Raw genomic sequence first — 23,946 nt, forward strand, 5'->3', positions numbered from 1 at the left:
GAGTATCCCCAAATGGATTATTCTGGGTATGTGGTAATAAAGCTTATACTCGTCTCCCCTTACAGTGGAGTGGAACTTGTTTCCTAGGAATAATCCGCCCAGAATTTTTCCTCCTACCCCACGATCACGGTCATAAATTAGGAGTGAAGGTTTTTGATACATTACACCGTCAGCCCCGCTCTAGCACGGTACATTTGGGACAATGGGGAGACGATTGGCCTCCAGAATGCATAATTCAATATTATGGTCCCGCTACATGGGCTCAAGATGGATCCTGGAGTTACCGTACTCCTATTTATATGTTAAATCGCATTATTCGCTTGCAAGCAGTCCTTGAAATTGTTACAAATCAAACAGCTCTAGCCCTGCAATTACTTGCATCCCAGCAAGGTCAAATGCGCTCTGCTATATATCAGAACCGTCTGGCCCTAGACTATCTCCTAGCCACGGAAGGTGGTGTATGTGGAAAACTTAATTTGACTAACTGCTGCTTACAGATTGATGATAATGCCCAAGCCATTCGAAAAATCGCTGATAATATTCGTACTTTGTCCCATGTACCGGTTCAAACCTGGCATCCTTTTGCAAAATTAAATTGGATAGACAAATGGTTTGGAGGAACCTGGTGGCGTACCTTATTGTGGGTCATCGGAGGTATTTTATTCCTCCTACTTGTTTTGCCCTGTATTATTCCCTGTCTACGCAGCCTGGTGATTTCCATGGTCCAACAGGCTATGCAACCAGGGGGACTGGGAGACCCCGTTAGGATTTTACTTCAGCACGAGATTAATTTATCATGAAACGTTTCTCTTCCCCGAGTTAAAATCCCCATTCATATATATATAATACACACATTTTAAAGAGAGAAAGGGGTGGATTGTTATATATAGAGAATTTAGGTTAAAATGGCTTAAGTTAAAATGTGATGATTAATCATAAAAAGGGAAGCCAGAACGGACAGGGAGCTTACTAGCGAGACAAAAGATTGATAAGAAGGGTGAGAAACAGAATTTAGTGTATGTAGAGTTCGCAGCGTACGTAACGAACGTGATAATTAAAAATGCAGTTATACTTAGAATGCTTTTGCAATACTAACCAATTAAAACAGTATTAATAAGAAGGGGAAGGGCAAACAATAAGGGTATAAAAATCAATGCACTGTATGTATCGGGGCTTAACTGGTGAGAAGCCAGTTGAGTCCAACTCTGCAGACTTGTAAATAAAGCTTGTCGTGTCATCAGTTTTAAAGAGACTCATGTGTGAGAAGTTTTATTTCTGACATCCATGTTGATGCAATCATGAAGAAGGCTCACCAGCAGCAATACTTCTTGAGGTGTTTGAGGAGATTTGGTATGTCATCAAACACTCTTGCAAATTTCAACAGGTGTAACATGGAGAACATTCTGACTGATTATATCACTTCTGGTATGGAAAATATAACAGAGTTACAAACTCAGCCAGCCCCATCATGGGCGTCGGTCTTCACTCCATCGATGACATCAATAAGAGGTGGTGTCTTAAGAAAGCAGCCTCTACCTTCAAAGATCTCTACCACCCAGGCCATGCCCACTCCACACTACGACCATCAGGAAGGAAGTACAGGAACCTAAAGACCAACACCCAGTGGTAGAAAAACAGTTTCTTCCCCTCTGCCATCAGATTTCTGACTGAACAATGAACCACAGACACTACCTCACATTCTCTTCTTTTGCATTAATGTATTTATAACAATATTTATAACAATATTTGCACCTGTAATCAATTTGGTGACATGTTCATTACAATAAATTCTGATTTTGATTCTGAGTACTGGCAACGTTATTAGAGAAAGGTTATGGAAGGTTTGGAGAAAATGCAAAAAAGATTTACCATGATGCTAGCTGGATTGAAGAACATGTCTTAAGAAGAAAGGTTGATCAAGCTAGGGCTTTTCTCTTTGGAGAAATAGTGGATGAGAGGAGACAATAGATATAAGATTATGAGAGGCATAGCCAGAGTGGACAGCCAATATCTTTTCCCCAGGGCAACAATGATTGTCTGTATAAGGTGAATGGAGAAAAGTTTAGGGGAGACTTCAGAGGTTGTTTTTTTTCAAATAGAGAATGGTGGGAGCCTGGAATACTTAGCTGGGACTGGTGATGGAGGCCATTACAATAGGGATAAAGGCTCATAGATAAACACATGAATGTACAAAAAAAATCAAGCATTAAGGGTGTGAGATTGGGAAGGGTGATATTCATGCTGGAATAGGTTTACATACATCGGTAGAACATTGTGACAAAAAGCACATACTTGTTCTACTGTTTTCTATGTTCTATTGATTTGTGCTCCTGCTACAAAGGAGGAAAAACCCAACACCCAACCCCAACCAACCAATTTTCCCCTGCAACCACTGCAACCGTGTCTGCCTGTCCCGCATCGGACTTGTCAGCCACAAACGAGCCTGCAGCTGACGTGGACATTTACCCCCTCCATAAATCTTCGTCCGCGAAGCCAAGCCAAAGAAGGAAGACAGTAAGTGATAATCAATAGTTACCCCACACAAAAACCATCTCTAACTTGATGGAATCTATCACCTTATTTTGACATGGAAACTGCAAAGCCTTTGGCTATATCTTAAAGTATCAACATTCTGGAATCACCAGTGATTGGAATCTCAATGGTTCCTGCAACACAAGAACAAAAACTATAAGAGCAAGTCAAAGGCTGGGTACTCTGTGATAAGTAACCGGCTCCTAACTCGCTTCAGCTTTTCATACCTATAAAGGGACAAAGTGGATATTGCAGGCTACAACAAATTCAGTACCATCCAGGACCAAGCAAGTCACTTCATTGATTCATTTCCCATTGTTAATCATGTTCTTCTGCCAGCACTAGTGGGCATCATCTACAAGGTGCACTTTATTAATTCATCAAGTTTTCTTTGATGGCAGCCCTCAATCCTCTAATCTCCACCAGCATAAAAGAACATAGAGAGAAGTTGCAAATGAACAATATTAATTGCTAAACCACATACTATCTCGTTTCATTACTGGGTCAAAAGTCTGGAACTTTACTATCTAACCTCATTGGTGATGCTTCAATGATAACAAAGTTCAATGAGGCAAGTCATCTTCCCCAGGACATTCAGCACTTGACCATAAATGCTGGCCTCACAAACGACATCCACATCATACAAAAAAATTAATAAAAAAGACAAATTTTCTCTTTTGGTGAGTGATTGCTATTCATATTTGAGACTTTCCATGACTTAAAAGCTGATGTGCATCATTCAGACAATGCAGGTTGGAATCAAATAAAGGTGATTACTTTTTGGGATGTTTTCTGTGAAGGTTTAGCCTATCAAATTCGACTGAGGCTTTGGGATATTATTTTAGATGACTGCCAATTATTCAATTTATGTGGAGACTGAGTTAGTCTGGTTATGCTTATGCTTAACTTCTTCCCATCTCATCAACATCTGTTTTCCCAGACCTTAGCATTCATGTGCGGGCATTAAAAAAACAACAACTTTTGAACAGTGATTGATTGGAAACTGGATTTTTATCTCAATGCACAGTGCTGTAGTGGATATTACCGCTGTCTCATAGGACCATTGACCTAGGACTTATCCTGACCTTTGCTGCTGTCTTAGTGGAGTTTTCATGTACTCTCTGTGACAATATTGCTTTCTCCAGTGTCCTGCTGCTTCCCTCAGATGCGGTAATTTAATTGGCTTCAGTAAATTGGCTGTAGTGTTAAGATGATTGAAATTAGGACAGTGAGAGGAGGTTACAGGGAAATAAATTGGGGTAGAGGATTCATTAGACTGACAAGGATTTAACGTGTTGAATGATCTCTCTTGCGTCATGATAAATATAAAATAAAATAAACTAAAACCATGATTAGCAACCATGAATAAGTAATTAAAAATGATCTTTTATTCATTGTTAGTGTTGCATAATTGGTAATGAAACCTCATTATTAAAATGTAGATAATTATTCTGCCTGCTTTCCATAAACACATAACAAGGAGTAAGCTATTTTGCTCTTTGCACCTTTCAATAAGAACATGGCTGATTGCTTACCTTTCACTTTCCTGCATGATAGGCACTACCAGTAACCACAGAGACTAGGCTGAGGGAACGATAGGCTTTAATATGCAGAAGAACCTTGCTGGGCCAGATCCAGGAATAGGAATGAAGGAAAGGGAGAGGTGCCTTGACCTTTGTGGCCCAGGACCACAGGGGAGGAGTCATGGAGTATGAGTCATCAGTGGGCAGGCCAGCTCCATATATACAGTAGTCAACAATAATTAAATACAATGAAGGAAACATATCACCACACTGCAATAACCATGTGTCTCTTAATTCCCTTAATGCATTAAAAAATATATCCACATGATTCACTGACTGATCCTCTCTTGGGAAGACATTTTCACTACTTAGCGAATAAACATTTTTTCATCCCTGGCTTGAACAGCTGACATCACATTTTCAGTTCGTGATTCTTGGTTCTCCACTGCATCTGCCTTGTTGGACCCCTTAAGAGTGCTGTACAATTCAACAGTATTACCTGTGGTGGTACACCACCGGCTTACTGCAGGGGGCAACCTCTGTACCTGTAGGAATGTAAGGAGGACAGGACAACACCTGGCCGGCTGTCAATCAGTCGACCTGAATGGATCAAGCCCCACCCGGTCGGGTGTCAATCACCCTCTGGGCTATAAGCCTGCGCCGGCCTCCGAAGTCTCACTCAGAGTTACTGCAGCAACAGAGAGCCTGGCTCTGTGGAAGTCTTTGTGGATTAAAGCCTGTTGTACACTTTACCTTGTGTGTGTCTGGTGCAACGACAACGGGCGCCTCCTGTTGGAGCTCTGCGCAGAACAGTGGCTTGTCATTACAAACACCCTTTTTCAGCAGAGGGACAGCCTGAAGACTACCTGGATGCATCCCCGATCTGGGGACTACGTCCTGGTGCGAGAAAGAGTCAAACGAGATGTGCTCCACACCAGGGTCATACCCAGCGCGGAATGCCACACTGACCACCGGCTGGTTCGCTGCAAGCTCAACCTTCACTTCAAGCCAAAGTCCAGGAACAGTAAAGCCCCCAGAAAGAGGTTCAATGTTGGAAACTTGCAGTCAGACGAAGTGAGAGAAAACTTCCAGGCAAACCTCAAAGCAAAGCTCGATGATGCAACGCGCCTCACGGACGCGTCCCCTGAAACCCTCTGGGATCAGCTGAAGACTACCATACTGCAATCCACTGAAGAGGTACTGGGCTTCTCCTCCAGGAAAAACAAGGACTGGTTCAACAAAAACAACCAGGAAATCCAGGAGCTGCTGGCAAAGAAGCGAGCTGCCCACCAGGCTCACCTTGCAAAGCCGTCCTGGCCGGAGAAGAAAAGAGCCTTCCGTCGTGCATGCAGCCATCTTCAGCGTAAACTCCGGGAGATCCAAAATTAGTGGTGGACTAGCCTCGCCAAATGAACCCAGCTCAGCGCGGACATTGGCGACTTTAGGGGTTTTTATGAGGCTCTAAAGGCTGTGTACAGCCCCTCACCCCAAGTCCAAAGCCCGCTGCGCAGCTCAGACGGCAAAGTCCTCCTCAGCGACAAGATCTCCATCCTCAACCGATGGTCAGAACACTTCCAATCTCTTTTCAGTGCCAACTGCTCAGTCCAAGATTCCGCCCTGCTCCAGCTCCTTCAACAGCCCCTAAGGCTAGAGCTGGATGAGGTTCTCACCCGGGAATAGACATATAAGGCAACTGAACAACTGAAAAGTGGCAAAGCAGCAGGTATGGATGGAATCTCTCCAGAGATCTGGAAGGCTGGTGGCAAAACTCTGCTTGCCAAACTGCATGAGTTTTTCAAGCTCTGCTGGGACCAAGGAAAGCTGCCTCAGGACCTTCGTGATGCCATCATCATCACCTTGTACAAAAACAAAGGCGAGAAATCAGACTGCTCAAACTACAGGGGAATCACGCTGCTCTCCATTGCAGGCAAAATCTTCGCTAGGATTCTCCTAAATAGAATAATACCTAGTGTCGCCGAGAATGTTCTCCCAGAATCACAGTGCAGCTTTCGCGCAAACAGAGGAACTACGCTGAAGATCCAACTGTGCTGGGTAGGTCACGTCTCCAGAATGAAGGACCATCGCCTTCCCAAGATCGTGTTATATGGCGAACTCTCCACTGGCCACCGTGACAGAGGTGCACCAAAGAAGAGGTACAAGGACTGCCTAAAGAAATCTCTTGGTGCCTGCCACATTGACCACCGCCAATGGGCTGATATCACCTCAAACCTTGCATCTTGGCGCCTCACAGTTCGGCGGGCAGCAACCTCCTTTGAAGAAGACCGCAGAGCCCACCTCACTGACAAAAGGCAAAGGAGGAAAAACCCAACACCCAACCCCAACCCACCAATTTTCCCTTGCAACCGCTGCAACCGTGCCTGCCTGTCCCGTATCGAACTTGTCAGCCACCAACGAGCCTGCAGCTGACATGGACATTACCCCTCCATAAATCTTCGTCCGCGAAGCCAAGCCAAAGGTAAAGGTAAAGGTCTGGTTCTGTCTAACAGCGCACCACATTACCTTTCCTTTTAAACCCACATGCCTCGCTGTCCCAGGAATCGATCGGATGAATCCTCACTGCATTTCCTTCATTGCAAGAATATACTTGTGATATTTGGACTGCAGGGAAAGGTCCTGGAGTTCATATTTATTTGTCTCATTAAACCAAGGACAGTGAAATGGTTGCTTCAGCGAGAGGTCTAAAAGGTTACTTACAACCAGAGAAAGGAGAACCAGAGTACAATGACACAGTTGAGTTCCAATGAAAAGAACCAATTTCAAATAAAAAACTAACCACGTATGGCAATGAAACTCGAGACCATCACTTTAATTAGAGGGAGAGCTGCACACTTGCAGCGTTACAGATGGGAAAATAAATGAATGATTACAATACGAAAGGTCCAATTGAACAACGATGCTCGGGGCCAACGCTAGGGGCGGAGTGGAGCAACTCCCAGCCTCGCTCAGTCCTCGCAGAGCCTGGCACCTTCAGCGCTGTCCTCCGCTGCTGCAGCATTGCGTCTCGCTTCATTCATGGGTCTGTTCGGCGCCAAGTGCCTCTTCTTGCTCTGGTATTGCCCGGCAATGGTGTGTGGAATGGAGGTTTACACTGCGGCGGTCTACGAACACAAATCGGTGCTGAATCCCTGGCCCAAGATCCGCCCCACCCGCCGGGAAGCCCTGAGGCACATGAAGGAGAACCTGGACCTCTACCGATCACAGGTGTATGAAGCGGGCAAGCAGGTAAAGTGAGGCCAGCACCTGTTCCGCAGTACAACCCCCCCTCCCTCCTCCCCCCCTCCCTCCTCCCCCCCTCCCTCCTCCCCCCCTCCCTCCTCCCCCCCTCCCTCCTCCCCCCCTCCCTCCTCCCCCCCTCCCTCCTCCCCCCCTCCCTCCTCCCCCCCTCCCTCCTCCCCCCCTCCCTCCTCCCCCCCTCCCTCCTCCCCCCCTCCCTCCTCCCCCCCTCCCTCCTCCCCCCCTCCCTCCTCCCCCCCTCCCTCCTCCCCCCCTCCCTCCTCCCCCCCTCCCTCCTCCCCCCCTCCCTCCTCCCCCCCTCCCTCCTCCCCCCCTCCCTCCTCCCCCCCTCCCTCCTCCCCCCCTCCCTCCTCCCCCCCTCCCTCCTCCCCCCCTCCCTCCTCCCCCCCTCCCTCCTCCCCCCCTCCCTCCTCCCCCCCTCCCTCCTCCCCCCCTCCCTCCTCCCCCCCTCCCTCCTCCCCCCCTCCCTCCTCCCCCCCTCCCTCCTCCCCCCCTCCCTCCTCCCCCCCTCCCTCCTCCCCCCCTCCCTCCTCCCCCCCTCCCTCCTCCCCCCCTCCCTCCTCCCCCCCTCCCTCCTCCCCCCCTCCCTCCTCCCCCCCTCCCTCCTCCCCCCCTCCCTCCTCCCCCCCTCCCTCCTCCCCCCCTCCCTCCTCCCCCCCTCCCTCCTCCCCCCCTCCCTCCTCCCCCCCTCCCTCCTCCCCCCCTCCCTCCTCCCCCCCTCCCTCCTCCCCCCCTCCCTCCTCCCCCCCTCCCTCCTCCCCCCCTCCCTCCTCCCCCCCTCCCTCCTCCCCCCCTCCCTCCTCCCCCCCTCCCTCCTCCCCCCCTCCCTCCTCCCCCCCTCCCTCCTCCCCCCCTCCCTCCTCCCCCCCTCCCTCCTCCCCCCCTCCCTCCTCCCCCCCTCCCTCCTCCCCCCTCCCTCCTCCCCCCTCCCTCCTCCCCCCCCTCCCTCCTCCCCCCCGGCTGATGCAGCCCGACTGATGCAAGCCCCCCCCCCCGGCCGAGGTGAAATCACAGCTTGAGTAACAGATTAAATCTTCAGGAGGTCATTTTGAGAAGGTTCAAAGTACTTGAGTTAGTGATGGTTGGGTCACTTCTGCATCTCCTTTCATTTTCAAAAAAAAATCTTATTTATTGAAAACAAAACAATAACCACAATTACAGAGTTAGAATTAACAAATTATCAAGCTGGTGGTGGGGGGGGGGGGGGTGATGTTGAGACTGTTTAAGGCATTGGTGAGGCCAAGTTTGAGATTTGTGTGCAGTTCTGGTCTCCAAATTATAGGAAGGATATAAATAAGGTGGAGAGGGTGCAAAGAAGGTTTACAAAAATGTTGCCTGAATTGCAGTATCTTGAATACGGAGAAAGATTGAATAGACTGGGTCTTTATTCATCGGAGCGTAGAAGGTTGAGAGGAGATTTGATAGAGGTATTGAAAATTATGATGGGAAAAGATAGAGTAGATGTGAATAGGCTCTTTCTCCTGAGGGTAGGGGAGATTGGAACAAGGGGTCATAAGCTAAGGGTTAGGAGCAAAACTTTAGGAGGAATGTAGGAGGATGCTTCTTCACTCTGGTGATTGAGTGGTGATTGACTGGAATAACCTTCTGAAAGGTTGCGGCAGGGTCAATTATATCACTTAAGATGAGGTTAGATGAGTGCATGGATGTGAGGGGGTTGGAGGGTTAGGGGCAAGGGAGTGGGTAGGTGGAACTAGTGGAGTTTCACTTAAATCAGTGCGGACTAGAAGGGCTGATGTGGTCTGTTTCCATACTATAAATTGTTATATGGTTATATGGTTACATAGAAAAAAAACTACAAGATCTATAAAAAAATCCTACGAACCCCACCCCCCTAACCTAAATCTACCCCCATACTCCCCATATAAAAAAAATGAAATAAGAACAATGTGGAGATCTCGCTGCACATAACCAGTTTCAGATTTTCAAATTAAAATAATCCAAATATGGGCTCCAAATCTTTTTGAATCTATAATATTTATCCTGTAAATTATGTTATCTTCTCCATTGGCATTTCTGAATGCCACCTTTGTAAACTAAGCTCCATCTGATCTTTCCATGGACCAGCTATACATTTCCTTGCTACAGCTCAAGCCAATCTCAGAAATACCATTTGAAATTTATCTAATTTATGTAACAAAGCCATTTCAGTAAGTTCCTCAATTAAAATGATCTTTGAGTCTAGAGAAAAATGTATTTTCAAGATTTCTTGCAGTCTCTTAATTTAACCCCAAAACCTTTAATCTTATCACATGCCCAAACTGATGCTCATTGCATCGAAAACACAAATCCGAAGCACTCAGTTTAAATTGTTTCAAATGCTCAGGAGTTAAATATAATTGATGTATAAAGCTATGTTACCAACCTACACCTAACATTGAATAACTTTGTCATAGTACCCTTATTAATCTTCCTCCAATTATCTATATCAAACTGAATCCCCAAATCTTCCTCCCATTTAAGTCATGATTGATGCAAATCCACCTTAGGCAATTTCCATTGTAATAATTTATACATTTCTGAAATAAATCCTTTCTTTCCCCCATCGCATCTCCTCTCGTTTAGAATAATGAATGGAAATACAGAGTAAATTGACCAGGGCTTTCGTCAAGGAGAGGGATTGGTCAGGCTGGGTTTGTTTGAAGGAGGCTGAGGATTGACTTGACAGAAGTATATAAGATTAGGAGAGGCACAGATGGGGTAGACATTTAAAATCTTTTTTTACCCTATGGTAGAGGTGTCAAAAGCATGGAAAGGGAGGTTGAGGTGTAAAGTTTTCAGTGATTCTGATGGGTACATTTCATAAACAAAAAGTGGTTGACATTTGGAATGCACAGCCAGAGGAGATGGTAGAATCAGAATCAACCAGCTTGTTTAAGAGACTTCTAGACAGACACTTGAAATGGCATAAACGTAGTCTTAATACAGGAACAGGGCAGGTAGCTACAAAGATTACCATGGACATGGTGGATTAAGGACCAGTCTCTGTGCTGAACAACTCTCTGTCTCTGATGAAGTTTTATTGAAAAATAATTAAAACTGGCAAAACTCTGGAAAGAAAAACCATTAAAGTTTTAAGTCTGGGACCTTTGATCAGAACTGAGGAGAGAAACACATTCAAAACAAAAGGGCAGAATGATTGGGTGAAATAGTGGGGCAATTAAGATAGGATTAAGTGTCTTTGCATAATGTTTCAAGTAAACAAGAAAATCTTCAGATGTTTCACAGTACACAAAAGTGCTGGAGAAACTCTAAAGGTCACGGAGCAAAGTAAATACAGTTTGACTATATGCAAAAAAAATAGAGAAAAGAAGAAAGAATGGCAGGCAAAATGATCTTGTAAAGACAGAAGAAAGGGAGAGTGATGAATGTTGGATAATTTAACAGACTTCTCAAGGCATATTTTCAATTAAAAATGTATCTTAAAAAGAGACTGGGACAGATTTGAGACTCCCTAAACAAAGTCAATTTTAAGATATAATAACAGATATATTTGTGGTTAAGAAATTTATTACTAATATGTATATAAAATTACAAGAGACTGTAAAGAAAAAATATTTATATAGATCAAAAATCTGATGAGAGAAAGATTTAAATATACAAATTCAGGAGGAGATTTGGTCAAAATTATGTTATTAAAGTATTACGAATATAGTAAATGTTAGATATCAAATGGTTCAATATAATTTTCTTCATCAATTGTATTATACTCCACATAAGTTAAATTGACTTAATCCTAATTATTCAAATAAATGTTTTTGATGTGTGAAAGAAATAGGGATTTTTTTAATTCAGTGTGGTCTTATGAAAAAGTGGAAAGGTTTTAGAATGAACTGAGTTTATTATTAGGACAAATTAAGAAGATAAAGATACTAAAGGATCCAAGAATATTTTTACTTGGAGATAATTTTTTTAAATTTTATTTATTCGTTCAAAAAACAAATAGTACATAACATATATAACAATTAACCATAAACATGAATGTTATTTTTTTAGTTTTTATATAGAAAAAAAAAGAAAAGAACCCACCCCCCCTTCAGCCAACTCTCCTAAGGAGAGCCATAAAGAAAGAAAAAAGAAAAAAATATTAAAGAAAAATTAAACATACATATTAAGATCTAATCAATATAAATTGAAATGTAAATATTCTGAGTATAACAACCACTTATTAATAAAAAAACTATAATTATCACGCAAAAGATATGTAATTTTTTCCATTATTAAACAATATTTCATCTCATTATGCCATCTATTAATATCAATCATATTTGTATCTTTCCATGTACTAGCAAACCATTTTTTCGCTACAGATAAAGCTAAATATACAAAAGCAAGTTAAAACTTGTCTAATCCCAAACCTTTTAGAGGTTGCAAACTACCCAATAAAAATACTGTCGGATCGAAAAGTATTTTAATCTTATACAGATATTCTAAAAAACAATTGAATTTTCTTCCAAAAAGATTGTATATATATTATATATATATATATATATATATATATATATATACATGACCAAACAGCATGAAAAAAAGTTCCAACAGAATTACCACATCTAAAACACAAATCTGATTCATGAAAACCATACTTTTTAAATTTTTCAGATGTTAAGTATAATTGATGTAAAAAATTATAGTTAATCACTGCATAATGTGCATTTATCAATCTAGTTACACTATCATAACAGATATCTAACCAATCATCCTTAGAAAAAATAAAACCAGTATCCGCTTCCCATTTACTTTTAGATCTATCCCAACCCTTTTTATCAATATCATCCTGTAATATTTGATACATAGATGAAATATAACCCTTCTCTGTTACCTTCATAAGAAAAATCTCAAATTTAGTCATTTCAGGTAAAATCATATCTCTACCAAACGTATGTTTTACCAAAGATTGAATTTGATAATAGAGAAACAAAGAGTTCTTATCAATACCAAAACTATCCCTCATCTGATTAAAAGATAAAAAAATTACCCTTTTTAAAACAATCTCCCAAATTTTTCACATCTTTAAATCTCCAATGCAATAAATTTCGATTATGTATTGAAAAAGAAATAAGTTGATTATTATACAACGGAGTCAAAGCTGATAATTCACCCCTAGAGCCTGTCATTTTATTTTTCTTTATCCATAACTTCATTAGATGTTTTAGTAGAGGCACATTATATTGCTGTAACAAATTTATATTCCATGTAAACAAAAATTGATGTATTTCAAATTCAGAAATATTTGCATTCTCAATTTTGGCCCAACTAGGAGGCCGTTCCAAATCCATCAATGAACTAATAAATTTAAGTTGGGCTGCTTCATAATAATTTTGAAAATGTGGTAAACATAATCCCCCTAACTCATATTTCCAAGTTAATTTATTCAAAGCTACTCTCGAAAATTTACCTCTCCATAAAAACTCTCTAACCATTTTATTCAAATCTCGAAAAAAATAAATTATCAAGTAAATACGGAATAGATTGAAACAAATATTGCATACACGGAAAAATATTCATCTTAATTGTATTTATCCTACCCAATAAATTAATAGGTGAATCTTTCCATTTAATCAAATCAGTTTTAATTTTTTTTATTAACTGAACATAATTTATATAAAGATTGATAATTAACATTCAAAATTATACCCAAATATTTAATTCGATCAGTCCATTTCAAATTAATAATATTCTTATAAACTGAATAATCTCCTTCAATCACCGGTAATATTTCACTTTTTTCCCAATTAACTTTATATCCAGAAAGACATCCATATTGTATTAAACACTCCTTCAAGTGCAAAAGTGACTGAGCTGGGTTTATTAAATATACCAATACATCATCAGCAAATAAATTAATTTTATACTCCTCATCTAAAACTTTCATACCTTGTATCTGTGTATTTTGTCTTATCAGCTGTGCTGAAGGTTCAATCACTAATGCAAACAAAGCTGGTGATAAAGGACAACCTTGACGAGTTGCTCGAGTTAACTTAAAGGATTCCAAAATCAAACCATTCATCAATACTCTACCTACCAGTTTACTATATAAAGCCTTAGTCCAACCAATAAAGAAAGGACCAAACTTAAATTTTTCCAGAACTTTAAACAAAAATTTCCACTCAACTCTATCAAATGCTTTTTCTGCATCTAAAGATATCACCATCGGGTGATCTGAAGATTGTCAAAATCTATTAATCAAACTAATCACACGCAGAATATTATCTGAAGCATATCTATTCTTTATAAAACCTGTTTGATCAATATGAATCAACTTTGGTAAAAATTTAGCCAATCTATTCGCTAATATTTTAGCTATTATTTTATTATCTACATTTAACAACGAAATTGGTCTATATGAAGATACTTTAAAAGGATCCCTATCTTTTTTTGAGATTACTGTAATTAAAGCACTAGAACAAGACTCAGGTAATTCTTAATGTTCTCCAACTTGACGTAATACATCCCCAAACACTGTAGATAAATAATCTAAAAAATTTTATAAAATTCAACCAAAAATCCATCATCACCAGGCGATTTACCGTTCGGCATTTCCAGCATAGCCATTTTAATTTCCGAATCAGTAAATGTTTCTTCTAACTCCTGTATATCTGCATCTTCTAATATTGGTAAATTCAACTGTGATTTTAAAAAAAAGATTAGTCGATCCATTTTCTTGTTTTTCTTCAGATGTATATAACTTTTTATAAAATGAACAAAATTTATCATTAATCTCACGAGGTTTATAAGTAATAAGAGAATTCCATCTAACAGCATTAATAGTCCTCGGAACCTGTTCTTTCTTTAATTGCCAAACCAATACCTTGTGTGCTTTCTCTCCCCATTCATAATACTGTTGTTTAGTCCTATTAATCACACATTCAAATTGATAAGATTGCGAAGTATTATATTCCAATTTCAACCTAGATAATTCTATTTTCTGATATTCTGTAGCATCTTTCTGGAATTCCTTTTCTAACTCATCAATCTGTTTCTTTAATTCAAGACTCTGATTTAATCAATTCTTTTTTATTTTAGAAGTAGAATTAATTATTTGTCCTCTCAAATAAGCTTTCATAGCATCCCATAATACAAACTTACTTTGAACAGAATTAGAATTTTCTTTCAAAAAAATTAATTTGTTTTTTCAAAAAATCAAGAAATTCCGTATTTTTTAACAACATTGTATTAAACCTCCAACGATAGGCCACTTGAATTTTCTCAGAAGTTGTATATGTAAAATATAACAAAGAATGATCTGAAATCACCCTACTTTTATATACCACTTGTTGTATTTTCCCTTGTAAATGTGCCGATACTAAAAAAAAATGCCAATCCTTGAAAACGATTCATGTCTAGGTGAATAAAAGGAGAAATCTTTCTCTGTTGGATTAAAACGTCTCCAAATATCTACTAAATTAATATCCTTCACCAACGCTTGAACCTGAACCGCCATCTTGGATTTCTTAACTTTCTTCGGAGATTTATCTAAAAAAGGTTCCAAAACACAATTAAAATCATCACCAACTAAAATATTATTAGCCTGACCCAAATATAAAAATGCATTTGAAATAAATATTTCATCATCTACATTTGGGACTTAAATATTAAGTAAAGTCCAAAATTCACTAAAAATCTTACAATTCAATTTAAGAATACATCCTGCCTTTTCCTCCATTGAATGTAATTCAAAAGATACATTTTTATGTTTCAAAATTGCTACACCTTTAGCCCTGGAATTAAATGAAGAAGAATATATATGCCCAACCCAGTCCCTCTTTAATTTCATACTTTCCTTCACATTCAAATGTGTTTCTTGTAAAAAAGCAACATCAATTTTCATTTTCTTAATATACGCCAAGACTCGCTTACGCTTGATCGGACTGTTTAAACCTCGAACATTAAAAGTAGCAAACCTCAACTTTGACATATCTACTATTGTTACTAAATACCAATAATATCTTTATATGAAAACACAAATCAACGTATATAGGCCCTTCAGTAGGAGAAAAAAAAATCACAAATTAAAAGCAAACTAAAATGAAATTAAAAAAAAATGATAATTTTTTAAAAATCTCCCCCCCCAAAAAAACTACCAAAAGGTAGTAATCCCTAAACAAGAATTGGGTGTGGGTCACCCACCAGTGGCTAATGACTAGTAAAGAACTTAGTGCAAATCTCTCCCTCCCCAGCCAAACAATTAATAACATCAAAATATCATAATAACAAAAAAAAGTAAAATAAGAATAAGAAAATTCTTCTGTTCATCCAAGAGATTCCAATCTCGAAGATCCCATTTCAGAAGAAGTTGGACTCTTTCCATTCCCGTTTTTCCCATTTCTGCCAATTCTTCCGTTTCCAGAACAACCAGATTTTTCTTTAGGAGACAATGGTGGACTACGACTTTGTCCTCTTATATCTGGCAATGAATCAGCAAAAATCATTGCTTCACAATCATTCTCAAAAAACCGAAATTGATGGTCTCCATAAAACACCTTCAACACTGCTGGGTAGCGAAAAGTAGATTTATAACCTTTACGCCACAAAACTTCTTTAACTGGATTAAATCGACGTCAACGTTGAATGACCTCTTGACTCAAGTCAGGATTTAAAAAAAGTCTGCTATTCTGAATCAATAACGGAGTTTGTCCTTGTCTCGCATTTTGCACTGCTAGTCGAAGTATTGCTTCTCTGTCCAAATTATTCAAACATCAAATTATTACCGGTCTCGGTGGTTGACCAGGTAAAGGTGTTCTTCTTAAAGCTGTATGAGCTCTTTCCAGTACCAAGCCTCCAGAAAAAAATTCTTGCCCTAATACTTATGGGATCCAGTCTTTAAAAAAAATGAAGAGGATCTTGTCCTTCTTTACCTCCTGGCAAACCAATGATTTTCACATTATTCCTTCTACTTTGATTCTCCAAGTAGTCTATTTTCCTCTCTAACTTCTTGCGTTCTCCCAATTCTATGACTGATTTTTCAACCTTCAACACTTTTTCTGTGTTAGAAACCACTTGTTGTTTACAGTCCAAAAAAGCAGTCTGAAATTTTAAAAATTCTTCATAAGATGCACCCACACGTCCTTTAACTGTATTCAATTCTGAACTTATACTAGCATTCATTTGAACCATCTCATTCATTCAAGGTTGAATGACAGCATTTAACTGCATGCACTGGAACTCAGAAAAGCTCAGCCCTGCTTTCTCCGACGTAGTGGCAGAACCAGGTAACTGCAGCTCCTGCTGCAACTCAACAAAAGGCATTTTAAAAGTTTTACTGCGGGTCTGGACTCCCAGCGACGGCACCCTGACTTCCTCAGGGGGTCGCCGCTGGTCTGCCCCCGCAGCTTATTGTTTTTTCACAAAATCACGGAGGAAAGCGATATATTCAGGTTGAAATGTTTCCTGATTCATTTCCCACAATGGAGTTGTCTTCCTGCATGCTCCCTCCGTTAAAATCGAAAGGCTTTCAGAATCGGGATCCACTTCTTGGGAACATGCACCTTCTTCCAGAGAACAGGTAATTCCAGCGCCATCCTTCACTTGGTGAGTAGTAGACACTTTTTTTTCAGCTCCCACAGGCAGTCTTTGTAGTTTAGGCACTGAAGAAATTAAACCTGAAGCTGTATCAAGTCGTCTAGGCCCCAAATCTTCAGCACTTCAAAAATGTAACTTCTGCACTTGAGGTTTAATCTTTTTACCATTAATGGCCATAATAGTTCCTTAATACTTTGAACTAAAATTTAAAAAGTTTAAACTTGAAAACAAAGGGTTAAAAAACAGGTACTTAAAAATCTGGCCAGAGAGGTCGAGATTACACGTCTAGACTCTACGCCATCTTGCCACGCCCCCCTTGGAGATATTTATGAAAAGGATATAAAATTGAAATTGGACAAGTACCAAGAAAAATTTTTGTATTGCAATAGCAACTGCAAAGAAATGTATAGCGATATCACGGAAAGATGATAAGGAAGTGTTATTAAGTAGATGGTATAATGAGATGCGAAATTGTATACCTTTGGAAAAAATTACATATAGTTTAAGGAATCGAGTTAAAAATTTTTAAAGAGTATTTGGAAACCATATACGGATTTTATGGATAATTTTCCATCCATCTCTTCTATCTTATCCACTCCTCTAAATTAGTAATTTTTAATAACAATTAAAGATTGTATATGCTAATATTATTGTACATTAAATGGTAGGTTTTCCTTTCTTACTTTTGGGTGGGAGGGGGGATGGGGAGAAAAATATAAAAGTTTTTTTTGTATTCATTGGCTTAGGATATTGATTAATGTTTTACTCATTTTTTCTTGTAATTATGCAAACAATTAATTTTTTTTAAAAAAGATAGAAGGTGAGACATTGTTCCTCAAGCTTGTGTGAATCTTTTAACAGTACAGACTACCTTTCTGAAAATAAGAAGAGTCCCAGACCTTCGAGGATGTTCTGCTTTTATTTCAGATTTTCAGCATATGGTTGATGCTGGGGTAGAACATTGATCAGTACAAGCTCAGGAACAGGCCCCTCTACCCATGTATCTGTGCGGAACACGATGCCCAGGTTAAAGGAAAACTCCATTGTCTGCACATAATACATTTGGTATTTGCTGCATATTTATAGGGCCCTCCATAATGTTTGGGACAAATACACTTTTTTTTTTTCTCCTTTATTTGCCCCGGTGCTCCACAGTTTTAAATTTGTAATCAAACAATTCACATGTAATTCAAGTGCATATTTCAGATTTATTCAAGGTTTTTGTCTAAGCTTAGGTTTATCCATGTAGTAATCACAGTTCAGCGGGCAGCAACCTCCTTTGAAGAAGACCGCAGAGCCCACCTCGCTGACAAAAGACAAAGGAGGAAAAACCCAACACCCAACCCCAACCAACCAATTTTCTCTTGCAACCGCTGAAACCGTGCCTGCCTGTCCCACATCGGACTTGTCAGTCACCAACGAGCCTGTGGCAGACGTGGACATACCCCTCCATAAATCTTCATCCGCGAAGCCAAGAAAGAATCAAGCACTTTTTAGACCTAGTCCCCTCATTTCAGGGCACAATAATGTTTGGGACATTTGGCTTCACAGGTGTTTGTGATTACTCAGGAATGGTTCATTGGTGCAGAAATAAGAGAGCTTGGATTGCTTCTAAGCTTTTTGTTATCTTTGGAGTCTGGACCTCATTTTTAAACACGAGGACCAGAGTTACGCCCATGAAGGTCAAAGAAGCCATTAAGAAGCTGAAAAACAAAAATAAAGCATTAAGAGACATTGCCCGAACCATAGTATCACCAAAATCAACAGTTTGGAATATCTTGAAGAAGAAAGAGGGTACTGGTGAGCTGAATAATTGCAAAGGGTCCAGTAGGCCAAGGAAGACCCCCACTGCTGATTATGATCATAATGAAGAAAAATCCCCAAACGTGTGTCCTAAAGATCAGAAACACTCTTCAGGTGGATATGTCATTGACTACCATCTTCAGAAGACTTCACGAACAGAAATACAGAGGCTACATTGCAAGATGCAAAACACCAGTTAGCCACAGAAAGATGGCCAGATTAGAGTTTGCCAAGAGGTATTTAAAAGAGCCTGGAAAAAGATCTTGTGGACAGATGAGACCAAGATTAACCTGCATGTCATTATACTCAAATATAAATCCTTTAAATTCTTTTGAGGAACCCAACAAGGAATTGATTGAAAAGGATATTAAACCCTTGGAAAAATATTCATCTTTATACAATTCACTCTACCTACTAGGGTTTAAGGCTTATTGTTCCAACTATTCAAATCTTATTTAATTTTATTAAGGTAAATAATTCAATTCATATAAATTATTTAAATCATTATTAACCTTAATTCCCGAATATTTAATTCCATTCTCTGATCACATAAATCAAGCAAATTCTCTCCATGGAGTATAATTTCACTTATGTCCCAATTAATGCTCCCTAAAAACTGATCAGCAAACTCCAAGACCTGGGCTTTAATACTCAAATGTGTAATTGAATCATGGATTTCTTCACCTCCAGACCAGAATCAGTGAGGTTTGTTAAGAACATCTCCACAATCTCCATCAGTACCAGAGCACCAAAGGGCTGTGTGCTTAGTTCCCAACTCTACTCACTTTACACCTGTGACTGTGTGGCTCAATACGACCATAACACCATCTACAAATGTGCTGATGATACCAGAGTAGTGATTTGTATAAAAGGTGGTGATGAGTCAGCGTACAGGAGGGAGATTGAAAACTTGGCTGAATGGTGCACCAACAATAACCTCTCAGTCAATGTCACCAAAACCAAGGAGTTGATTGTGAACTTAGGAGGGGAAATTCAGAGGTGTATAATCCGATAATCATTGGGATAATCAGAGGTGGAGAGGATGTCATTATCTTGGAGGACCTTTGGTGGACCCGACACATAAAGGTCACTTTGAAGAAAGTGCGTCAGCACCTCTACTTCCTCACAAGTTTGCGGAGGTTTGGTATGACATTAAAAACCTTGGCAGATGGATAGTGCAAAGTGTGCTGGCCGGTTGCATCACAGTCTGGTATGTGAACACCAATATCTCTGAGTGGAAAGCCCTGCAAAAGGTAGTGGACACTGCGCAGTATATCACAGGCAAAACTCTCCCCAACATCAAGAAAATCTACATGGAACCGTGCTGTCGGAGAGCAGCAGCAATCATTAAGAATCCACTCCACCCAGGACATGCTCTGTTCTTGCTGCTGCCATCAGGAAAAAAGTATAGGTGCCACAAGGCTTGTATCTCGAGGTCCAAGAATAGTTGTTACCCCTCCACCAGATTCCTAAACAACACTCAATCAGAGACATTTAAGGGTCTTCCTTTGCACATTATTTATTATTGAATATATATTTTCTGAATTGTTTGTTTGCATTTCTTTCTATGTTTCCATTTATCCCTTTTGCAGATGTGTTTTTTCTTGACTAGAGTTTTTTGCACCACTGATAAGTAGAAATTCTGCCTGGCCCACGAGAAAAAGAACCTCAGGGTTGCATGTGAGGTCATGTATGTACTCCGACAACAAACATGTCCTTTATTCAAGAGTTGTTCTAACAATAATTATTTAACTTGAGTTATCATGTCATTAGCTCTCTAACTCTATCTACCGGTATTTGGAATAATCTTTCCTAAAACTTTCCTAACATAGAACTTTGTTTATAACTGATAGATCAAACAAATTATTGTTTTTATCTTGTGTTATAGGGAGCTAAAATCATCGTCTTTCCGGAGGATGGTCTCTATGGCTTTGATTTAACCAGAGATTCTATTTTTCCATATTTGGAGCCTATTCCAGATCCTGCAGTTATCACATGGAATCCCTGTCTGTGTCCAAGCACAGTTAATAATACAGAGGTAGGAGACAGTCGTGCATCTTTTTGCAATCTTAATTAAAAACACTTCAGCAAAACTAACACAATATCATGCAAAATGCTTTGCAGAATGAGGATGTTCAATGTTTGTAATCCTGCATTAGGTTCCCATTGTCAGATTCTCTAAAGTGTAAGAGGTAAATATTAACTAATTTTCATTTTAAATCCCAATTTTGATTTTGATGGGTAGTCTTACCATATCATGTTCCTGGAATCAAAATTGCCTTGTCTGGAAGGAAATTGGGAATTCAACGATTCTTCATCTCAACTCAGAGAAACTTCCTCTACGCGTTGGTGACAAGTGGTGCTTTAACTGGGTTGACAATAGGTTTGTAAGGGTGACATCTTTTTTCATGGAACCACTCTGTATTTTCCTCCTGGTTACTGAGCTGTGAGGATCTGAGCAGTATAGCTTGCAGTTTTAGGCTCAGCACTCCAGGAGAGATAAGACTTTTGAAAGAATAATGTAACATGATTCTTTGTTCTTTAATCCTCTGAAGCAACATACACATCCATCACAAAAATATGATTTGTAAAAATATTTAGATTTTTAAAAATATATTTATTTATATATTTTTGCAGGTTCTTTATCAACTGAGCTGCATGGCTAAGAACAGCAGTATGTACTTGATAGCAAACATGGGGGAAAGGCAGACCTGTGACCACAGTGACCTTTGGTGTCCCCCAGATGGACGATATCAGTTTAACACAGATGTAGTTTTCAATGCTGAAGGTTTTTTAATTGCTAAGTACCGTAAACAGAATCTATACTTTGAAGATGCTTTCAACACACCCAAAGTTGTGGAGCATGTTATCTTTAATACTCCATTTGCTGGAATATTTGGCATTTTTACATGTTTTGATGTATTGTTTTATGAACCAGCAGTGAGCTTAATTGAGAATTATGGTGTGAAACAAATTGTATTTCCCACAGCCTGGATGAACCAACTCCCTCTCTTAACTGCAGTCGAGTTCCAGCAAGCATTTGCAACTGCATTTGGTATCAATCTTCTTGCAGCTAATCAGCATCACACTGAATGGAACATGACGGGAAGTGGCATTTATACTCCTTCTGTTTCCCACTATCACTACGACATGGAAAGCAGCAAAGGAAAGCTCCTAGTGGCAGAGGTTCCAGTAATTACACACAGCAAGGTCCACAGCCTGGAGCAGCCCAAGGCAGAATTTCCTGAGGGGTACATTTACATCAAACCTTCTGCTGCTGAGTGGCAGGGAAGGAGAGTAAAGATGAATCAGATTCAGCCATCATCAAGTGCAGTGGTATCCCAGGTGGATGGGCCCATTGATGTCTTTCATGCTCTGATGTTGTACGATAATTATACTTTTGTCCTTGTGTCAGGTTTGGAAGGTAATTTGGAAGTCTGTTCCAACACACTCTGTTGCCATTTGGTTTACCAATGTAGCCACAGGACCAGTAATCTATATGCATTAGGTGCCTTTGATGGACTTCACACAGTACATGGCACCTATTATCTTCAAGTGTGTGCTTTGGTTAAATGTGCAGGCTCTAGCATTGACTCCTGTGGACAAGGTACTACAACTGCATCTGATGTCTTTGACTTCAAGCTGTGGGGAAATTTTACCACTCACCACATCTTTACGGAGATACTGACTGCCGATGTGAAACTTCATCATGCAGATTCTAAAGAATGGGTAAACAATAATTTTTACATGACAAAGCAGGGTATGTCAGAAGGACTTTTAATTGCAGCACTCTATGGAAGATGGTACAAAAGAGATTAACTAGATAAAATGCAGATTGTTTTCTGATTGTGAGAATTCTTCGATAAGCTTCACCACCAAGAGGAATTCATATACTTTGGAGTTAGTGGCCTTCAAAAATACACCTCTAAAAATACAGATGAAATTAAGCCTCCTGGTGAAGACGTAAGACAATAACTTTCTATGTGGATCTATTTCAGAAAGTATAAGCATCGTGTAAGACAAACCTGGTTGTGGCTGGAATGAGTGTGGTGACAATCTTAAGATTTTGCTGATTTCACAATTGACTGCTCTATCAGCAAATGTCCCTCTGCAAACAGCTATCTGGTAAACTTTAACAGACTGTCTACATTAATCCAGACTCCAACCTGGCACCAAGATCACTCCTGATCATTCACTTCAACAATTCTTCTGCAAATTCTTAATACTGAGCACGTTCACTTTACTCTGTGAACAATTTCAAATCAGTCTCTTTAATCTTAAGGTTTCTGGTATTTGACACAAGACATAATGCATTTGAACCTTTGCATAAGAATCAAGATTTACCAGTGGAATAGAATTAAAATATTTTAGAAATTTTGTGAGGATATACTTTCATTTCTGGCACACATATTGAGGTTTTGCACTCACTGAAATTGCAGTGGGCCTATCACAGGTGTGTCCTGTGGTCAGCTTAAGAAATGTTGTCAAGCTAAATTTTACATGCATTTGGGAGTCAATTTTCTTTTTATTTAAACTTTATTTATTTGAAAAATTATTAGTAATCATACAAAATTTTATATATTTTTTTTATTTAAAAAAATTAAAAAAATAATTAAAAAGAGAAAAAAAAAATTAAATCCCCACCCCTTCAGCCAGCTCTCTTCAGGAGAGCCAAAGAAATATATAAAGAAAAACTAAAAAATAAAATAAATCAAAGTACATCTAAATGCAGATAATCCAAATATAGTGACCACTTTTTACACAAAAAAAAGAATTATCATGCAAAACATATGTAATTTTTCCATAACAATACAAGCTTTTATTTCATTATACCATCGCATTATATTAACCACTGTATTATCTTTCCATGTACTTGCTACACATTTTTGAGCTATGGACAATCCTAAATATACAAATTTGAAATTTATCCAACCCCAATCCCTTTAAAGGAATCATATAAAAAATGGATAGATCTAATGGTGACTTAAACTTATACAATTTTTCCAAAATTAGCTTAATTTATTCCCAAAATGGTTGTACCAAACAGCATGTAAGAAGGTTCCAACACATGTACCACATCTAAAACACATGTTCCAACACATGTACCACATCTAAAACACATGTTCCAACACATGTACCACATCTAAAACAAGAATCTGAATTACTAAAGCCATATTTTTTTCAATTTCTCAGGAGTTAAGTATAACTGATGCAAAAAATTATAATTAACCATTCCATATCGTACATTCATCAATCTAGTAACACTATCACAACACATATCTGTCCAATATTC

The 23,946-nt window shown here is 39.4% G+C and overlaps 1 protein-coding gene and 1 long non-coding RNA gene across 2 annotated transcripts in view; one reads left to right on the plus strand and one right to left on the minus strand.

Moving 5' to 3' along the window:
* LOC138750732 (uncharacterized) overlaps window positions 1–6,656 on the minus strand; it is a 36,406-nt gene extending 29,750 nt beyond the window's left edge. Inside the window, exon 1 of the long non-coding RNA XR_011349482.1 lies at window positions 6,576–6,656. This is a non-coding gene — a long non-coding RNA (uncharacterized lncRNA). The remainder of the gene's footprint in view (window positions 1–6,575) is intronic.
* Window positions 6,657–7,029: 373 nt separating this feature from the next.
* On the plus strand, window positions 7,030–23,030 carry btd (biotinidase). The gene is made up of 3 exons (XM_069912761.1): window positions 7,030–7,298; window positions 20,542–20,691; window positions 21,291–23,030. Exons 1-3 carry the CDS (start codon window positions 7,089–7,091, stop codon window positions 22,470–22,472), a joined length of 1,542 nt encoding a protein of 513 aa, XP_069768862.1. The 5' UTR covers window positions 7,030–7,088; the 3' UTR covers window positions 22,473–23,030.
* The last annotated feature ends 916 nt before the right edge of the window (window positions 23,031–23,946 follow it).

The sequence above is a fragment of the Narcine bancroftii genome, chromosome 1, assembly GCF_036971445.1.
Source record: "Narcine bancroftii isolate sNarBan1 chromosome 1, sNarBan1.hap1, whole genome shotgun sequence".
In the NCBI taxonomy this organism is placed as follows: domain Eukaryota; kingdom Metazoa; phylum Chordata; class Chondrichthyes; order Torpediniformes; family Narcinidae; genus Narcine; species Narcine bancroftii.